This window comes from Poecile atricapillus, chromosome 6 (assembly GCF_030490865.1).
Source record: "Poecile atricapillus isolate bPoeAtr1 chromosome 6, bPoeAtr1.hap1, whole genome shotgun sequence".
Classification (NCBI taxonomy): Eukaryota; Metazoa; Chordata; class Aves; order Passeriformes; family Paridae; genus Poecile; species Poecile atricapillus.
In genome coordinates this window covers 21611700-21631306 of record NC_081254.1, presented here as the reverse complement: position 1 = coordinate 21631306, position 19607 = coordinate 21611700, and the positions used below count along the sequence as shown (strand labels likewise).

At 37.9% G+C, this 19607-nt stretch overlaps 1 protein-coding gene across 7 annotated transcripts in view; it reads left to right on the top strand.

The window, feature by feature from the left end:
- The window catches only part of PANK1 (pantothenate kinase 1), a 35409-nt gene extending 17497 nt beyond the window's left edge, over window positions 1-17912 (top strand). For 5 of the 7 annotated variants that reach the window (XM_058841783.1, XM_058841786.1, XM_058841788.1 and 2 more), the window contains 5 exons: window positions 8535-8788; window positions 10366-10542; window positions 10937-11060; window positions 15702-15827; window positions 16436-17912. In XM_058841783.1, coding sequence (XP_058697766.1) covers window positions 8535-8788; window positions 10366-10542; window positions 10937-11060; window positions 15702-15827; window positions 16436-16495 — 741 coding nt within the window. In that variant the 3' untranslated portion in view covers window positions 16496-17912. Of the gene's footprint in view, window positions 1-6180; window positions 6272-7515; window positions 7658-8534; window positions 8789-10365; window positions 10543-10936; window positions 11061-15701; window positions 15828-16435 lie in introns of those variants that run through there. The other 2 variants (XM_058841789.1, XM_058841785.1) reach the window with 2 other exon arrangements.
- Window positions 17913-19607: the final 1695 nt, after the last annotated feature.

Genomic DNA, 19607 nt, shown 5'->3' with positions numbered 1-19607 from the left:
ATGTAAACATGAAGTTTTTCACTAGAGTACTCTTCAAAGATTGATTGTGGTGCAGAAGCATGGAAGATCTGTTGTACAAACTATGTTGAAGAGAAAAAGCATTTGGGAGGCAGTCGTCTGTTGTGTATCCATCTGTATTGGGACATACCTTCATTTATTTTCTGAGGAAAGGCGACTAATCTGATTGTCCCAGAACATTGTCACTAAGAATAATGTGAATTATTTACTTGACTGGTGGGTCTGGCACTTCTGTCCCTAACTTTTGACCTGATCTTGAGGCTGAGGGATGGCTACTGGGTATGACAGGTTACAGCTGCTTTTCTGTCTCTGTGTCAGTCCAGGGAGCTCTCATATTGAATGACCAACTGCTGTTGACTGTAGTCCTTGGCTCTATGTGCTTCATTTTTAACTCCAAACATCTATTCCTGCTGTATAAGAGGTTTTTTTCTTTGTCAATACCCTTCTGTCATCAATATCCTCGCATACCAGATGACCAGGATTCTGAGGGGGAAAAAGAATGCTGTAAGAGCTCAACACAAATTCCAACTGTTAGGCTGTTGTGCAGTCACTTTCAGTGAATATTAGACTGTTTCCATGTCCCAGGAAGAATTACCAAGTTTCTGAATTGGTGTAGTAGTCCATCACTAGTGCTAGATTTCTTGTCTTTTAGGTTGATTGCAGGTCCCTTACAAGTTAGAGTCTACTGATGACTAAGTCCTCAAAAACCTGTTTGCCTTGCATTGTGTAAGGATGTTGGCACCACAGTAGGAGGTGAGTTGCAGCTGTAGTCAGTGGGGCCTCAGTTCAGGTGTTTCTGAGTATCTTTTCATGTGTCCTGGGTATGATTCAGGCCACATTCTTTAGTGACAATGGGAGTTCACTTCAGGACTTTTGGAAGAGGCTCACTATGCCCTTGGAATGGTCAGTCTCTCCAAATTCATTCTTCCTGCATCATGTGATAGCAGCTGCAGTTGCTTAGCAAGGAAGTTCATGTCCCTCACTCCCACAGCTGTAGAACTGAACTGAAAGGTACCTCTCAAAGGTGGCTCTCACAGCTGATCATTTCTCTTTGTAGCTTTGGCCTTACAGGCTGTAAATACGCAACCTATGGTGAGGGATCAGTCTTGTCTCAGCTGCAATATAGTCACTATAGCAGGGGGAGACATAGCTGGAGGAGTTTGCCAGCTGTTGAACACAAATAAGAGGTCACATAACAAATGACCAGTAGACTTAGGCATGAAATTCCACATTTCTGCAGTCTTGTTAATATCCTGTGTGCTACAATACTTGTAGGTAGTTTAAGACAAACCCTATAAAGGCTGGCTGGGGAGTTTCTAGCATAAAGCAATCAGTGAAGTGCACTCCCACTAAAATGAGTGCTTGGACACTTCTTACAGCGATCCAGTTCCATACCTTCCTTTATAGCAAGTGTTTCTTGGCTCAAACTGGAATATCCATAGAGAATTACAGAAGCAGAATATTATCTATTACATGGAAGTTTGCTTGCTTAATCTCTCTCAAAGGGCAGAGTGTTCTGGGTACTGGCACTTAAATTGTCACACTTCATTAGCCATGGTAACAGCAGCTGCCTCTCAGTGAGTTCTGCTGTGTATAAATTGTCACTGGGCAACAGCTTCAGGACTGCTCTGTCAAATCTCAGAAATACCTGTTTCAAGTATTTGAACACTAATGTACCTCTAGAAGCAAAGAATATGTGCCAAGTCTAGATCTTGCTATCACAGGATTCAGTATTGTAAAATGCTTTATATGGAGGAGACTTTAAATCTTCTGTTTGTTACTTAGAAGAAGCGTAGAGAAACTAAGGTATGTTTGTAAAGTTACTTTCAATAAAAAATTCTGGCTAAATGCTAGTAAATTCTAGCTAACATGCTTTTGTTTTGGCCCTTTACTTTCCTGTGTATATGCTTTTAAGTTACTTGTCTTTCCTAATATTTCTCAATATGACTGTAAGATTGCATAGATTTAGGACAAAAGATCCAATATATTGCAAAATAACATTCAAATCCCAAGGAAGAAAGCCCTCTAAGATTACAGAAGCTTTTCCTCCTTAAAATAGAGAGGCAAATACCATTGTTACTTGCCTCTGTTGCTTTGGTTCTGAATCCCTAAATGAATTAAATAGGTTTGATCTAGACATCTATGTTGCTTTTGTCTATTTAAAAAAATAAAAAAATAAAATGGTGAGACATAGTCTGTTTACCTTAAGACTGGGGGATTTTCCTGTAAAAAGGCAACTAAATCTACAGAGCTACCTAGGATTAGCTATTTCACTTCCCTCATATGATCTGCAGGGTTGGAGAGTTGGATACCTGAAGAAGTCTCCGTGGTCTGCATGCTAATTGCTGGCAGTATGTTGGATCTTTTGTCAGTCGGTAGCTTGGCAAATCATGTGACTCATTCTGAAGATCTGAGTGCTTCCTCTGGAAGTAGGAAAATTGACTCTATTCATTAAACTAGACCACAGAGATAATTTTAACAATCATATGGTTGTACTTAATGTTCATTGAAGAGCACATCAGTAAGTAATTCACCAAAAGGACTGTTTCCAGCCTAGGGGTTTTTTACTCGCATTTTTGTTCTTTTTTTATTTCCTCTCTGAATGGTCTTTATGGCTGGCTGTCTTTATTTTCAGGTAACAATGGTATTAAGGCATGGATGAATCTGCAGCCTTATTCTGATTATCCTTCTTCCTTTCCCCAACTATGTACTGTCACTTCACATATTGTGTAAATGCTCAAGTAACCACTTCTGTAAAAGTAAGGAGTACTTAGACTTGCTTGTGAGATGAATCTCTCTGTGCTGTGATTCCTCCATGATGGCACAGGAACATTACTTGCACAGAAGTTTGCTGTTAATGTAAGGAGGAATAAATTTTTAGGCAGCCATTCAATTTTGTAAAGCAACTCAGTGTAAAGGATGGGCAGGATGAGAGGAGGAAGGGATATTCAGACTTTTGATTAAAACCTGCTCTATTATAAAATTTCTGTTGATTGCATTGGCTCAAAGGTAGGATTTCTGTATTCCTTTCCTGAACAGACAGCTGCACAACCTGACTTGTCTTAATAGAAATTTTACTCCTGTCTTCAGTGGGAGCAGCATCTGTGCTAAAAACCCCCAATCACTTAATCAAGAACATTTGGGACAGGGGAAGAAATATCTTACCAACACAGACTCAAACTCTGGCCTTGACTTCCCTTAAAGGAAAATGCTGTAAAAGTGAGCTTGGCTGTTGGATAGTGCCAGTTATTAGCTAATTCTAAGGCTTGACTTCATGGTATGAACTGAATGCCTGAGGATGACTTATGGACTGTGATCATCTTAAAACAAATAAACTCACTGTCCTGTGTTGTAGGGTGAGTAAGCTGTGTAACTCTTTCACAGTTAGTGTGAGACACTCAAAAATCATCTTGCTGAGGAGGCTGGAGGCAGAGGGCTGGGCTGGAGTTGAAAGCAGCATCCAGAGAATGGGTAAAGTAACCTCTTTGGAGGGAATAGGGAGAAACAATGTTCATCGCTTCCCTTCTAAGAGGGAAGAGATCCTTAAGGCTCGCTGTGCAAGAGGGCAGAGCTCTGCACAGGATTCCTGATGAGTGCTTTTTTTGCCCAAAGCTGATATAGAGTGAATCTTCTGCCTCAGTGAATGTTGGACTTGCAGTTTATTTGCATTAGATTTTGTCTTGTTTGAATGTGAGTGGTTATTTTCAGGTCCATAAAGTCGAAGGGGTGGGGGTCGAAATGAAGATAATCAAAATATCAAGAAAGCAAAGTCTTTATGAAAATGGAGGAGAGGTAATGGGAGAGAGATGGAAGGAAAAGCTAGATTGTAAGCTATTCTAAGAAATAAAAACTGGAGCAATGCCCAGCAGACACAGAAGTCAGAGTGATATGAGGCTATTGTAATTGATAATTAAAAACTTGCAAGATGTTATGTTCCTAACAGTTTTTTACAGAAAAAAAAATCATATTTCTCATTGGAAGTCCAAGCAAAAAAATGAACTTGCAACTGCATGTAGGTTCAGACTTTGTGTTCACCAGAATACAGTAGAAGTGGTTGAAATGTTTCATGAGCTGGAGCTTCATTGAAAATATGTCTGCACACCAGTGGTGATGCATTAGACTTTAACCCTAGTGCATATATGTCATGGTTACCCTCAGCTCACTTCTAGAGGACAGGGCAAAACCTTGCTGAAGTGGAAGTATTTGCTCACCCATAATAAAAAACAAATGGGACCCAAGTCTTTGATTTATGTGCTTCCATACTTGAAAGCAGAAACAAGGTGGTACCGTGTTTTTTCTTTTTATACTGCTTGGTATTTGAATGCAGCTAATTTTTTTTTTAATGCTATGCACACTATTTAAAAAAAAAACCAAAAAACAAGAGAAACAACAAAGAAATCCAGGTCTAAATTTCAACAGGTAACACAATTTTCCAGCACTTTTTGCAAGAGTACAAGAGATGGTCTTTCATTCTTCTTGGAATAGCATCTGTATGAAGTAACAGCAGACTTTGTATCCTTGTAATCAGCTGTGTTTCAGGAGTTTGTTGCTAATGTCATAGAGGGAAATGTTGGCTACATTCCCTTGGTGTGTTGCACCTGCTTGCAAGGATGGTTGAAGTCCTAAGTCACTCCTTTTGATAGTCCTGGAGAGTTTCTTGAGATCTGAAGTGTTTTGTTCCCTCCCCCAGTATTTAAAAAGCAGTCTTAAAGAAAAGAGGAATAGCTACAGTCTGGCTACAATGCATAAAATGTTTGCTTTAAAAAAAACATACATGTGGTTTCCCTGTAATCATAAATTTTCCCTCCAGGGTCCTGTATACTACTTTGTTCTGCAGTCGTTTTTCTCATAGCACAATTTTCTGACATAACCTGTAGAGAGGCACTGTGCTGAATATAGTCACAGGAGTGCAGAGTAGGGTAAGTTGACCATTTTGCTGTCTGCCTTCACGATAGGAATTGTAAAGAGCTGAAAAATACCTGCAAATGCATTTTGTAATCATTGTAGGAAAAACATCCAATTAAAATGTGCTTCTAGACACAGCTTCCATTTTTGTTATGCATATTTGCACATAAACTTTGGTTCCTCTAAGGAGAAGAGGTTTGAGCAGCTGAAGGTTGAGGATGACTGGAGTGTGGTAGGTCAGGTGATGGCAGCAGAAGAGATGATTGCCTACTTGAAAATTAGTTACAATGGTTACAGGTAAATCTATTCTGCAATGCAGTTTTGCTGCTTTGAGACATTGTGAGCAAAATAACAGTTGTATATGCACGGAAGGGGACTGAATTGTGACTGTGGCTCTATCCTGGTTTCTTGTACAAGATTGAACTACTACATTTCTTGAAACTTTTCCCTACTTTCTGTTTAGAAATAAGAACAGTGGTGGCTCAGTAAGCTATGTGGAGCCTTGGGTATGTGGTGGCTGCAGAGCTTTTGGTTCTCTGAAGGAAGGTGGATTGACATAGCATGCTGATGCCTATCTTGATTATTCCAAAAATCAAAACCAGACTGCTGCAATGACACAGGAAAATAGTTTTTCAATCTGCTGTGAATATCATACAGGAAAGGAAGTGTGGTGGCCAGGCCAGGTATGTTGGTCCGATCCGGAATGCCAGGACTTTCCCAGAGAGAGCGGTCCCGCAAGAGACGGGAATCCCTGGCCACCGGGTAACCTCAGCAAGGGGCAGCCTGTGGCTGCAAGTGATTTCAGCTCAGTGATTTCAGCTCTGCTTGTGAGGTTATCCCGGGCCTACTCAGAGACAGAGCGACAGGAGTGTCATGTGGTGATTCCACAGAGACAGCCTTTATTGTCCAGCAGCTCTGTGAAGGGTAGCCAGGGACAGCAGCTCCCTGCTGAACTGGGCAGAAGCTGGGGCTTTTATGGGGGAAAACCAATGGGATCAACATAGTCACCAAAGCATGGTGGGATAGCTCACCATGACAAGAGAGGATGGTGCCATCTAAGGTCTATCTCTCCAGGAGAGGGTTGAGATAAGCTTATCACAGCTTCCTCAAGGCACATTCTTCCAAGGGGAAGCCTTGGCAGGCTGACCTGCCTCCACAAGAAAGCAGTATCAGGACTTTCTGCTTATAGTATATCAACTGTTAAATATAGCACAGAGCTATAAAAAGCAGAACAAATTTCAGTGTGCCTTTTATACATTGAGGGCTGAACCTAATAAAACCTCTATGTGTAATGCTTGAGAAAGAACCTGATTAGTTTCTCTTGTTTTGTTCTTACAGAATTGGTGAGGTGAGTTTCTAGAATCAATGGGCTTGTCTGTGGTTTTGTACTGATGTCAGAAGTGTTCTACTCTGATTTGTATTACTTGTTTATGTCTTGCAAGGTCTCTGGCTAGTGCTTACCTGTTTGTAAAAGTGTAACATGGATCAGGCAAAAGCAGCTTGTGGATGGGTATTTGGCTTACATTAGAATAGAGGTTTGGACAGTAGGGACCATAAACCTGCTAATGACTCATCTTTGTACAAAAGCTCCTGGTTCACAGCATATTTGTGCATCTGTGTTAGATTGTGTTTGGTCATGCTCTGTCCAACTTACACACTGAGGTGAGGAAACTGACACTGCAACACATAACTTAGGGGAAGATCATGGGTAGTACAGAATATTTCCCTATGTCATCCAGGTATGTGCAATGTTTGTTGAACTAAATAAATCCTGTAAGGAGTGATGACTTAGTGGACTCCATGCAATGTTGATTGTGATAAAGTGCACAAAGGTTTATTATGTTGACACCTTGCACCATACCTTGTCTTGTGTGTCTCTTGGAGCTTTTCCTCTTGGTCTAATAGTTAGAAATCAATTAAATCCAAGATATTTGCAAAGTAGCCTTAAGACATTATGCTTATTCTTCATATTTGGTAGCTAAATGGTTCAAGTCTTTTATGCTGCATTTCTCGAATTTTAATTTGTGTAGCAATGTGGTAATTAAAAAAAAAAAGAGGGAATTGCAGAAGTTGCAGGAGGAAATACAGAAACAAGAGGAAATGTTTTCCACCTCTCTTGCTTGTCCTATGAATAACTGAATCTCTCTTGAGGTCCTTGAGACTGCTGGTTTGGTCCTTTTGGTCTTATTTCTTTTCCCTGGTTATGGGATTTGAGGAATGGCAAGTAAAACAAAAGGACAGATCCAAACAGTGGGATGGGTTTCACTTACAGCAAGTTAGAGCTGTGTACAAGAAGAGTAAAGACTGAGCAGGGGAGATTTAAATAGCTTAAAAGAATGTAACCTATTGACCATGCCTGTTCTACAGAAATATCTTCCCTGTTTATAGTGCCTTAATATAGCTTCCAGAATTAAAAATAGGACATAGTTACCCGTGTAAACCTTCTCCATTAGCCATTATAAAAACATCCTGCAGTATGCAAATGCTGGAGAACCAGCTGTGTACTGTGTAAGTCCATTATACTCTGTTACTTTTTTTTTTTTTTTTTTTTTTTCTGGAAAGTAGAGTTAGGCATGACCTGCTTTGCATGCATGAGGATGAAAATGACCTCAGGATTTGGATGGGCAACTTTACAGGTCTTTTTTGCCCTCTCCTCTACCTAAAAATGGAAAGGAGACTTTCTACAGTTGGTCAGTGTATCCTATTATGAGAAAGGATGTTACTTCTAGTTCAAGTGAGTAGAATACAATGGCAAGTAGACATGTCTGTTGAAGTACAGTCATAGTGACCTGCGAGATCTCAGAGGGAATGTCTTTTGTCAGCTTTTGTTACTGTTTGTCTGCCTTCTCTTTAAGTTATATTCTGCTGGGGGCATGGGCTGGACAATCTTTTTGTTTGGATTTTTTATATAGTTTTTCACCAAATATAGGGGTTATGTAATGCCTCTGTTTTTGATGAGACATTTTAAAGTGATCATTGTAATTTAAAAAAAACCCAAGAAGTTATTCTTATTATTGTATAAACTACTGATACATACTAAAAAAAAATCCACTGTATATTTAATGCATATTAACATAACATGCACATCTTAATGCTTCTATTGAAAATTTCATTAAATTGCTGGGAAATGTAGTTGGATGATGAGCTAAAGTATTTTGTATCCTGAGGAATTCTGCTGTGTAGGCATATGTCTGATACTGCCCAAAAGCTTCAGAACACAGCTCCTCTTGGGCTGGGAATGAGGGGAAAGATGTTTATTGTGTCAGAATACTGAGCAGAAATTCCTGTGTGCAGAGCCCAGAATATCTCAAAGCCAAAGGAACTAGATGGCATTAGTGCATGTAATGTAATGTAGCACATCACTGTTTTGGGAGGTACCTGTTGTCAGACAGATAGTGAATTTTTATTTCAGACTTCATGCTTAGATCTTTGTACTGCTTACATGCTTAGATCTTTGTACTGCTTACATGCTTAGATCTTTGTACTGCTTAAACAGCATAATGTGTTACTATTCAAGTGATCAAAGTGCTTCAGTGGAGCCTTTTGTCCTTCTCAGTGTTGTATTATCCTAGGAAATGTGTGTTTCTTAATTTCTTGTTATTCTTTTACAGATGGCTGATCTACAGCTCTATAAACTGGATGAATTGGACTGTTTGATCCAGGGTCTCCTTTATGTTGATTCTGTTGGTTTCAATGGCCAACCAGAGTGCTATTATTTTGAAAATCCTACAGATCCTGAACAGTGCCAGAAAAAGCCTTACTGCCTTGATAATCCATATCCTATGCTGCTCGTTAACATAGGCTCAGGGGTCAGCATCCTAGCTGTCTATTCTAAGGACAATTATAAAAGAGTGACAGGATCCAGGTAAATTTACTTTTGTTTCTTTTAATTGTTTTATTTTCTCCTTCACAACTGAACAGGTAGAATTAGAGAGTGTGATCAGTAGCTACAGTTCCAAATTGTGGATGTATTCCCACTTCTTTTAAAAGGTACCAGTAGCAAGGCTGAAAATATCCTAATATACCTTCAGAGAGGGTATCTATGTCAGGGAAATCATTGATATGTTCAACTTTAGATCTGCCTTAGTCTCTTGTTGGTGTTCTTACTTATTTCCCATTTCTTGCTGTGAATTACCAAAATAAAACTGTCCCAGCAAATGAATCTTCTCTCCCCAGCATTCCGTTGTTTGGTGCATGGTACATATTAAAGTTTGTCCCGTATACTGCGCATGATATATGTATATATACATGCGTATATATATCTTCTGTTGCCTTAGCCTAGTGCATGCCTTTGCCACAAGGGTAGCCACGAGCCATTTCTCTATCTGCAGTACAGAAGGACGCAAGTTCAGTGTGAGGCATTGGATTTCCTGCAGTTCTGAGTCTTCTTCAAGCACAGAGATTTTGGCATCTTTGGTAGATGTGCTTCTAATCCTTTCCACTATGGAAGAAAAGACATGATCACAGTGTGTTGACTCATTATAGATGATGCAATCAATACTGTCTTGTGGCTGGTTTGCAGAGTTTTCTACTGTTCAGATACTGAGTATATTACACTGCTACGAGATGTGTTCTGAAAAACCCAATAATCCAAGAGCACGGACTAAATAGTGTTCCTATCTGACCTCCTGTGTTTTTTCATGAAGTACAAATGTGGTGCCTCACTGATCACCTTGTTTTCAGTGGCTCCAGTCGCTGTGACTGTTGTCACTGCAAATAAGCTAACTTTGTCAGTGGCCAAGAAAGAATGAGGAAGGATGTAGAGATTAGTAAATTGAAGCTCATGTTTGTAAGACTGAAAAGTCCAAAGTAGAACTTTAATGAGTTAGCAACACGTTATGCACAGTTAAATACTCCCTGCTAAATTTATGTAGTCAGTAAATACTGTACTTGAGCCTTTACAAAATATTCAAGTGAGTGCTCCTTGCTTAGAGTTCTTGCAGAGAAAGAACATTCAGGGCTGATGCTAGGCTTGCTTTGAAAAGGAGCCAACCAGACTGCTTCCTGCCACTGGCTAGGGGGACAAGATCTGTCTTGGCTGCCAGCCCTTGTAGATTTACCTTTGTTCACTGTTCATTCTTTCCTCACTCACTTGAGTGCTCTGCTGGCTAATTATTCTTGTCCAGAAAACTTGTTAGAGTTTTCTGCACAAATAGCAAAGTGGTATCTGTGGTGTTGGATTGGACCTTATTCTTGGCTAACCCTTTAGTATAATTTCTCCTGTTTAAGGATTAAAGACTCAAGTCTAGTTCAGTTAAAACCACATGGGATGACACTTGTGTTAAATAGGAACTCAGCGTAGAGTGTCTGTGCTCACTCATGTGAGGGAGGAGGTGGGAGATACAGTTGGCACCTGTGTACAGCACGTTGTAAATGGCAGTCTGAAGGGCTGTGGTGAAAGCTGGTTCAATCTGCTGGTCTGAAGGGACTGTACTTTTCTAGCCTTGGAGGAGGAACATTCCTGGGCCTGTGCTGTTTGCTCACTGGCTGTGAGACATTTGAGGAAGCGCTGGAAATGGCCGCGAAAGGAGACAGCACCAATGTGGATAAGCTGGTGAAAGATATCTACGGAGGAGACTATGAGCGGTTTGGCCTTCAAGGATCTGCTGTAGCATCAAGGTATGTGTTAAGCTGTTTGTAAGCAGTCCCTTGGGAAACTTCCTGTGCATTCTAAACTGAGTGCATAATCCCTGGACTATGCACTGTGTCCATATGGAAATGTCACTCAATGTATCATGGGGTTTGTCCTTAAATCTCTCACCTACTTCTGGTGCTTTTTTCTTAAATAGGTGTAAGTAATGCCTGATGCAGTTTGCTTCCATTTAAGTTACAGTTACTTTGGAAGTGTCCTTACTCATTGTTCTGACTTTCTAATGAGATCCCTGCTCACATTTCAAATCTGTCACAAAGGAAAGGTTATCAAATCCAGAAAAGGTTGCTAAATGATAAAATTTTAAGGTCTTTTATCACTTCTGAATATCTCATGTTAAAAGACATGATCTTCCTCACACAGCTTTGGTCATATGATGAGTAAAGAAAAGAGAGATTCCATCAGTAAAGAGGACTTGGCCAGAGCTACTTTGGTCACCATCACCAACAACATAGGTTCTATTGCTCGCATGTGTGCATTGAATGAGGTAAGTTATTTACCATGAGTTAAAAAAGTGAGATTATCAGGATGCAAAAACGCAAATTGCTGATGTGGTAGGTGTGTCCTGGCCTTGGTAAATATGCACATATTTAATGTCGTGGCTTGTTATGTGTATGCTTTGATGCAAAGTGTAAGGTTGTTCAAGCTACAAAGCTAGGGAAGAGGGGAGAAAAATTGTAAACATCACTTTGAGGCATTGAGCTTTAGCCTGGAGTGTGCAGTTGTTCTCAAGCTGTAATACATAGATATTAACATGTTTGTAATACTAATTATTACTCTATTACTTTGTAGTTATTTACAGGTTTTACTACCAAATGACAAATTTTATTTTAAATACTACTTTGCTTGGATTGTTTCCATTGTAGCATAGGTTCAAATTGTGTATTGTTTTAAATGTTTGGATAGATGCAAGCTCCATTGCACTGTCAGAAAGAAGAAAAATGCAGTTCATTTTTCTGCCTCAAACTCCTATCAGATGCTTATTACATTCTTTTCATTAAGCATGATAAATAGGGATGGATTGTTCCATCTATACACTTCAGCTTCAAGCAGTTAAAAAACAAAACAAAAAAAACCCCACCACAAACCCAAACATTAGGCCTTTGCTTTTATCTGCAGATTGCATCCTTTACAATTATGTGGAAACTAATACCTTTTATCTGCTCTGAGCAGATAATGAATTCATATAATTTTTTTTAATGCACAGGTATTTTAGCTGCACAACATTCTGTTGGTAGAAAAAAATGCTGCTGCTTTTAGATTTTTGATCAACAACACACACACAGAGCCAGAAAAATTGAACAAAACATTCCCAAGGAACTTACCAAACTGCCATCTAATCATTTTATTGGGTCCTGTCTAGCTTATGGCTTTATCAGAAATAGTAAATAATTAATCACTAGTGCTTTTGGTGGGTGTGGGTTTTGATTTGATTTTTAATCAACCTTTGTCACATCTCCCTCTTGGTATTTCCAAGACAAAAGGTCCTAATACTTAATCTCCTAACCTAAAAAAAGAGAAGACACTCTTTTATGCACTCCTTCATTTTGTCTTTTTAATCTTTTTTTATAGTTGTAATTTTAAGATTGAATTATGAGATCTTCATATGGTATTCGGTATGGTTGCTCAATGAATTTATGTGATGGCATATTGATAAATCTTGTGTTCAGAGCTCCTTTACTAACAGTTCATAATATTTCATTTTTGTGAGGATGGAACTAATTTCTAAGAAATCATTAGCACTCTCTCTATGGTCTCATCTTAAAGTGGCTAATTTGGAGCCTATTTTGTGTCTGCATAATCAAGTGTCTCTTTCTTCCTTTTAGTTGTGTCATTTCACTTTTTAAATTTGAATTTCATCTGCCATTTTTACCTCAGTCACGGGATATAAGTCTCTTCAGCACTGCTATGCTGTTCATTTTTTATTCTCTTTTGATTTTGTATGCCACTAGTATGTTTGTTGCTCATATTTCCCTCTAGAGGACTTTTAAAACATACTGATTTGTATAAGTTGTAGTGTATGCTCTATCAAATGCCACTGATAACCTCCCTTCGTTGTGGAAAGTGGCTACAGACTTTTTTTTCTTGGCAATTCAACTCTGTCGGTCAGGATGATTCTCTTTCAGTGTTCTCTTTGCTTTCAGCTTCTTTACAGTGTTGCCTTGTGGCATGGAGTTCAAGCAGCATTGTACAGGGCTATCAAAGCATAGAGAGTTGCAGCAGGGAACCACATGTGGTGCATTCAGAGGAGGAGATAGGCTGCTAACGAAACTAATGCTTCTGAGTCATTGTGAAAAAGCTCCTAACATCTTTGTTCTGAGGGCAGGCCTCTTAAAAACTGATGTGATCCATAGAATCTTGTGGAGGAATGTGAACTGATGTGTTAAGTATTTTTCATTTTCTAGTGTCAAAGCAGAATTTCTCCAACATTTGAAGTAAATCGTTGTGTAGTTTTAGAGAATGAAAACTTTATTTAGTCACTTTACATACTATTAAAAAGAAAAACATGCAGTATCATTTCAAGGAAGCTAATCTTCAGATGGCTTGCTCTTGGGGAGAAAAACATAATGCTATCATTCTGCTAAATAATCTGGACACCTAAATTGCCTTTAGAGAGAAATGGCTCTGACTTACAACAAGCTTGCTGAATCAAATCCTCAAATAAGAGCTAAATAAACAGTTGAATATGATATTCTTTTGTGGAGCTTGTATGTATTAGATTAGGGTTATGGTAAAGCTCACTTTCAGGTTGACAGAATCAATTTATGCCCTGAAGCATGACTTTTGATAAGTCTTTCCCAATGATTGCAGCTTTAATATTGTGTTGAAAATGACTTGCATATGTGCAGGAAAAAACGAGGCTGGGGAATAAATTAAATATTCTGTCTGCAGAACTTCAAAGCAAGTTTTCTTGCACAAAGTTGGCAGTGGGGTAGAAAAATTCCATAGTCTGGAACCATTTGACCACAGACCCTTTGAAATGGCCTGTCCCAGGCACAGCAGATCTGCATAAAGGAAACTGATCCCCTGTTTATACTTTTCTTATTCGCAGAACATGTAAGTTTGCATCTGGACAAGCTGCATTGTGAAAATACATGTAGGGTTGTTTATTGTGTTATTGCTATAGATTTCCCTATTCAATTATATTGGCAAATATGTGAATATACTACATTAAAGCTGTACTATAGCTCTTTCAAGCAGGGTAAGTTGAACAATTTAACAAGGCCCCACAGAGTGAAAGAATGCATGTCTTTTCCAGGATGCTGTAATTTGATTAGCTTAAATAAGCATGTCACCACCATATCTTCAGCAGTTTAAGATTTTTGTCTTTCAGGTTTGAAAGTTTCAGCAGTGGACAATTTAAAAGTAAATTGACAAGACTCCCTTAAGGAGTAGCATTTTGACTTCTGAAAAACACTAAACTTGTTTTTAGTTCAGTTCAGAAAATCTAGGAAACTTTATATTATTAATACAGTTTTTATCCTTGTCAGCTCAAGGAATGTTTGAAGCAAAATTGAGATTTGCATGTTAATATACACTGTTATTCTAGTAGATATAACTAGTACTATTAGATTTAAAATTTGCAGTAATTTTTATACTGTGTCTTAGGTATTGCTTCTGGTAACAGTAGCTTTGTTTTTATTTTCAGAAAAAATCATGCGCACGTGGAATTGAAATGTAGATTCTAATCAATTTTATGCTATGGCATTACAGGAAACTAATTAGTTGCATATTTGTTACTCCTTTGTCTGAAGTTGCTTCAGAGACAAAACTGCCTTATCTAAGGATGCAGGGTGCTTTTGGCCATGTTCCATAGCAGCATTTTGAAATTTAAGAAGTTCTTATTTTCACTCATAAATTCCCGAGTATGAATGCTTGCTGATGTGACTGCAGAGTCTAAGGAGATAGATGACTGAAGCTAAATTGTTGAATAAAGTTTGTGTGGCTGTGTTTGGTTTGAGGGCAGTCAGGCATGTCCCTCAGTCAGCAGAGTGGGTGAATGAGTTACGGTGTCTGGGGATCAGCTCTCTCCAACACTGGGAATTCCAGTGAGGATGTTCCCTGGGGTGTGTCACAGGCTTGGTCCTGGACATTGCACACCTGTGGCTGTAGCACAGGAGTTGCTGCAGAGCCAAGTGTTGCTCTTTAGAGCTGGATCAATATAGAGGGGTAGCCCTTGCTAATTCTAGCCCCTGAGCAGCCTTTCTGGCAAACTTCTTCAGAGGACTCTTAAAGATACATTCCTAGGGCTCTTCAGGACTTCTGTAAAAACTTTTATCTGCAGGATGTGGCTTCCTACTGAATCTTCTAGACAAATTCTAGTGTCTGGTGAGCATCATCTGGTACACTTGCAAAATGCAAGTGCAATTCCATGCATAAAAGGCAGAACTGGGCTTGGTAAGGTAGTTATGCGCATTGTTTAAACACCACACAGAACCACTGCTTGCTGCAGTGATGTACATACAAGTAAGGCTTTCTCATTGGCAACCTAGTGCTGATGGTTCAAAAAAATCTTAATTTCCTGAATGAAAACTGAGTTCATATGAGCTTTGAAACAAAGGAATGGCATACATATCAAGTATTATGTATAGCCCCATTTCACCTGCTTTTTGAAAATGGAGTCACAGTCCTGATAATTGATAATCAAAGATGCTCCTTCCCATCTCTAATGTAATCCTTCTCAAATATCCTTCAGAGGTTCTTCATCTGGATTTGATAATCATAGTGATCTCTGGGAAGTTGTTTCATTTAACATGCAGGGGAGGAAAGATGTCATTTTGTAGCCATATACAATTAAAAAAACCAAACACCACTACCAAAACTCATAATCTGAGTCATGTTGGGAAGGTTGTGATATTTATTCAATATTTTAAGCAAATATTGGTTATCTATAATAATAGCCTCTCACTTTCCTTGGAATGTGACTCTGCACCTTCCTGCTCTTGCAATGTCTCTTACTTAGCGGTCAGTTACTGCAATATTTTTTGACTTTTCAGTTTGAAGTATTGAAATATAGCCTAAAATTCCCATTTAACTTTGTAGTAGAGGCAGAGGTACATGTTAAATGAGATTAATAATTTAACTGAATATAATTTTTCTGGTATGTTTTTCAAATTCAATTTTACAGAACATCGACAAAGTGGTGTTTGTTGGCAACTTTCTCAGAATTAATATGATTTCTATGAAGGTGCTAGCATATGCTATGGATTATTGGTCCAAGGGACAGCTAAAAGCTCTGTTTTTGGAACATGAGGTAAGGAAACACGTGTTGAACTTTAATTTCTAAGTACAAAATTCTTGTATTTTTTATTTGGTGAATTTGAAAGGGGAGAAATGCCATTGCTTTGAATTGCAAGCTAAGTTTTGCATAAATGCTATTTAGTTTACAAATTTGTTTAAAAATACTAATTGTTAACTCCTGGTTTTGATCACTAACCGTGTGCTGTGTGTTATTAAACATTGCCCTTTTCTCGTATTTGCTTTCTGACCCCGATAGCAACAGTGTTCATTTGCATGGGCTGGTGTATGAAAACTTTGAGTATCATTTATTTTTGTAAGCATAATTTTGAGGTGACTACAAGAATGACAGGTCCATAATGGAAACTTCCCCGCCTCAGTACAGCATCAGTATTATTGTTTTGTAATTTATTTTTTTTATATATATAATTTTGAGGAACTATGTGAGACAGGCCCTTTCTTCTACCTAAGGATGATCTTATTGAATCATATTTTAGATAGAGAAAATATTTGGCAGGGCTGATATTCTATTAGTTGCCTTAATAGAACTGAAAGCTTTATGTTCATGTTATGTCATATTTTGGAATTTGATAGGTTTTTGTTTTCTTTTGTCTTTGTTCAAAGGGTTATTTTGGAGCTGTTGGGGCTCTTCTAGAAATGCTTAAAATGACAGATGATCAGTGATGAAGCTGTCTGAAGAGATTCCTACTGCAGATGCTGCTGGGTAAGAGTGAAAGCCACTACAAGGATGGAAATGAAGCCATTATGGTAGTTCTGTCTACTGGATTTGTAAATAATTTAAAATCCTTTTAGCTGATCTTTAATTTCTGGATTTTGACCTTATACTTCTGAATTCATACTGGGAATTACGAGATTTTTTTTTCTGTACACTGTATTTTTTAGGGGAAAAATGTGCAAAGTGGCCAAACATACAGATTTTATGAATTTATTTTAAAAAATTGATACTGTTTAATGTAAGATCTGTGATATATGAGGCATCTGCTTTTCTTCTGGGGTTTACTGATTAGTGTGGTAATTTTAACTTCATTTAGTAATCACTCTAGGAGATTTTTTTTAATCTTATTTTCATGACGTTTCATGATTTGTTCTTGGTTTCAAATGAAACTACAAAGCTGATGCATTTTACTGTGAAAACTAGTCATTGATTTTTTTGCCTTTCCTTTCCTTATTAGATGAGACACTTTAACATCTCTCTGCCCCCCTCAAAAATAAATTTGCAACCATTATGTGGCTAAATGCGTTTCTTCAAAGGACTGTGAGGAAGCTTGGTAATAACAGGGGGTTTAAGATTGCAATTTTTCACTAGTCATGAATTGCAACAGGAAGAGTATGCCAGCTGGTTTTGCAGGGCTGATTCTTCTCTATAATAAAAACTTTAAAGAAGATGTGTACTAAAATTTTAATTATTCAATCAACACTAAAATGAAAATCTGTTTCTGATTAAAACCTCTGATCAACATGAAGAGTTCTGTAGTAAAGATGTTATTCACACTTGCTATTAGATGGCAAAGGGAGATTGTCGTATATTTTTCTGTAGTCTGCAAGTTTTAACTTGTTCTTAATTGAAAACAACTAATAGCAGCATTATTAGAAGCCAAATTACTAAAATCAGACAAATACTGACTAAAGTACTTTCTGCTTTTAAACTAGCATTAACTTTCCCTCCAGGACAATAAAATTTGAGTGTTTATTCCAATACAGTATTTTCTACCTTTTCTGATTTGTGGACCTCTCTAGATTTTTTTTCCCAAGTTAAATTGAGATCCCTTTGAAATCCATGTACTTAGGTTGCAGCAGAGCATGTACAAACTTGCTTTCCTTTGACACCTTGAGGGCTCACAAATGAGAGGCTGAAAAACAGTTCATAAATTATTTTGTCTTGCAAGACTGTATGTGATGTCACATAATGTAAATGAGTCATCAGAGGGACAGTATAAAATTCAGTATATTTTTGGAAGGGGGTATATTTCACTTTTTAAAGTCATTAACTTACATATCTCCCAAATGTTGAAAGGTGGTAATATTAACTGAAGTGTTAACTTGTCTGATGGAAATAAAGACCTCTACTGTTTTGACAGTTTTAATGTATCTGTGGAATTAATTTCTTGAAAGCAATGATGTGAAATACAAGACACATTTTTTTGTGACATACATGACTACTTATTTCCATGATAATCGTTTGGTTCTTGCCATACTTTTACTCTTCATAACAAAGCTTTAGTCCTTGAAGCCTTTTGCCTCCTTGAAGTTGACTTTAAATGACTGTAACAAAAATATGAGATAACACTAGTGTTGAAGTTGATATTTTCTGTAATATTGAGCTTGAGATAAGTGCAGATGGTTCTGCTCAGTGCCTCTATTTTTCTAATAAAGAAAATAAAACTTTGATTTAGGTTATTGGCTAAGTTTTGCCTATGAATAAAGATTCACTTGTACATTGTTCTGTTTTTTTTAAGGAAAAGTTCAGAATGTTAACCAGTAACTGTGCTTCTTATGATAAACAGTAGAGGGAAGCATGACATCAGCCATCTAACTGCTTGTTTCAGAGAAAGATCTATCTTTTTCTTCTTTGTTTATTTTTGAAGGGAATTTGACATGGGAATGTCTGTGACTTAGGTGTTCCTGCATTCTTCATATTTGGGCTTGTGAAGGAAGACTATAATGTTAAGTAAACAAATATGCTGTTCTTTAAATATTAAAATACTCTACTTAAAAAAACAAAAAACAAAACAAAAAAACCCTCCAAAACCAAAACCCCCATACACATTCAAAAAACCCCTAGCAGGCCATTCAGAAAAATATATAAGGACTTTAAAGATGCACAAATTGAGGCTGTGTTGTTAAAGAAGAAAAGCAAAGCACAATCATGGTAGCCCTGAAGTTAGCTCTGAGATTCTAGGGACTGTCAGGTAAGTTGATCACAGTTCTAAGAGAAACACAAAATAAAACTTCACCTTAAAAACTATGGTTTGAAATTTAAAATATGTAATAGGTGAATTTCTGTAGTTAAAAAAAATGAGAAAAAGTACTCTGAATTGTATACTACATAAATTAGTATGCCTGGTTGGGAAAAACATTAGCAGACTTTAACTAGGATAGAGAGCTGTGGAAAGTCACACGGTAGGAAAAACTAGAGGAAAACGACACCGTATGGTCAATTCTTCCTTTCCTGAGGGAAAAAGTCAAATTTCTTTATTGCCTTGAAATCTACAGTTGACTGCTTTTTCCTGTTTCCCCGTAAATGCCATCATATGACTCTGCTAGTACTAGAACTTCCTTCTTTACCTTCAGAGTTTGCCTGCCTCCACTAATCCCAGCTCTTAGTTTCCTCCTCCATGTCCCCCTTCTGTAATTAAGGTAACGGATGAATGACAGTGTGGTGATTTCTGTCACTATTACAATATTTTTGCCATAGGCAGGAGTACTTTGGGGCATTTCTAAGAGCATTGGTGTTGAATTTTTCTGATTGTGTTTGGTATCCAGTTGCTGTCTACAGTCATCTGTTGGAAGGGGTTCCCTAAGGTGCCCCACTTCATCAGTCATACAGAGGTATCTAAAGAGTGAAAACAATTCTTACAATTCTTGCTCAACTACACAGATAAACCTCTAGTATAACTGGAAGTTTGTGCAAGCAAAGTTCAATTCCAGCACTATCAAAGAGTATTACTGAGAATCTAGAAATATCCAAATTCTTGGATCTTTTTTGTTTTGGAAATGGTGAAGTTGAAGAAGCAAACTTCCCTAAGGGAGATCAGTGAGTCTGCAAATTTAGTAT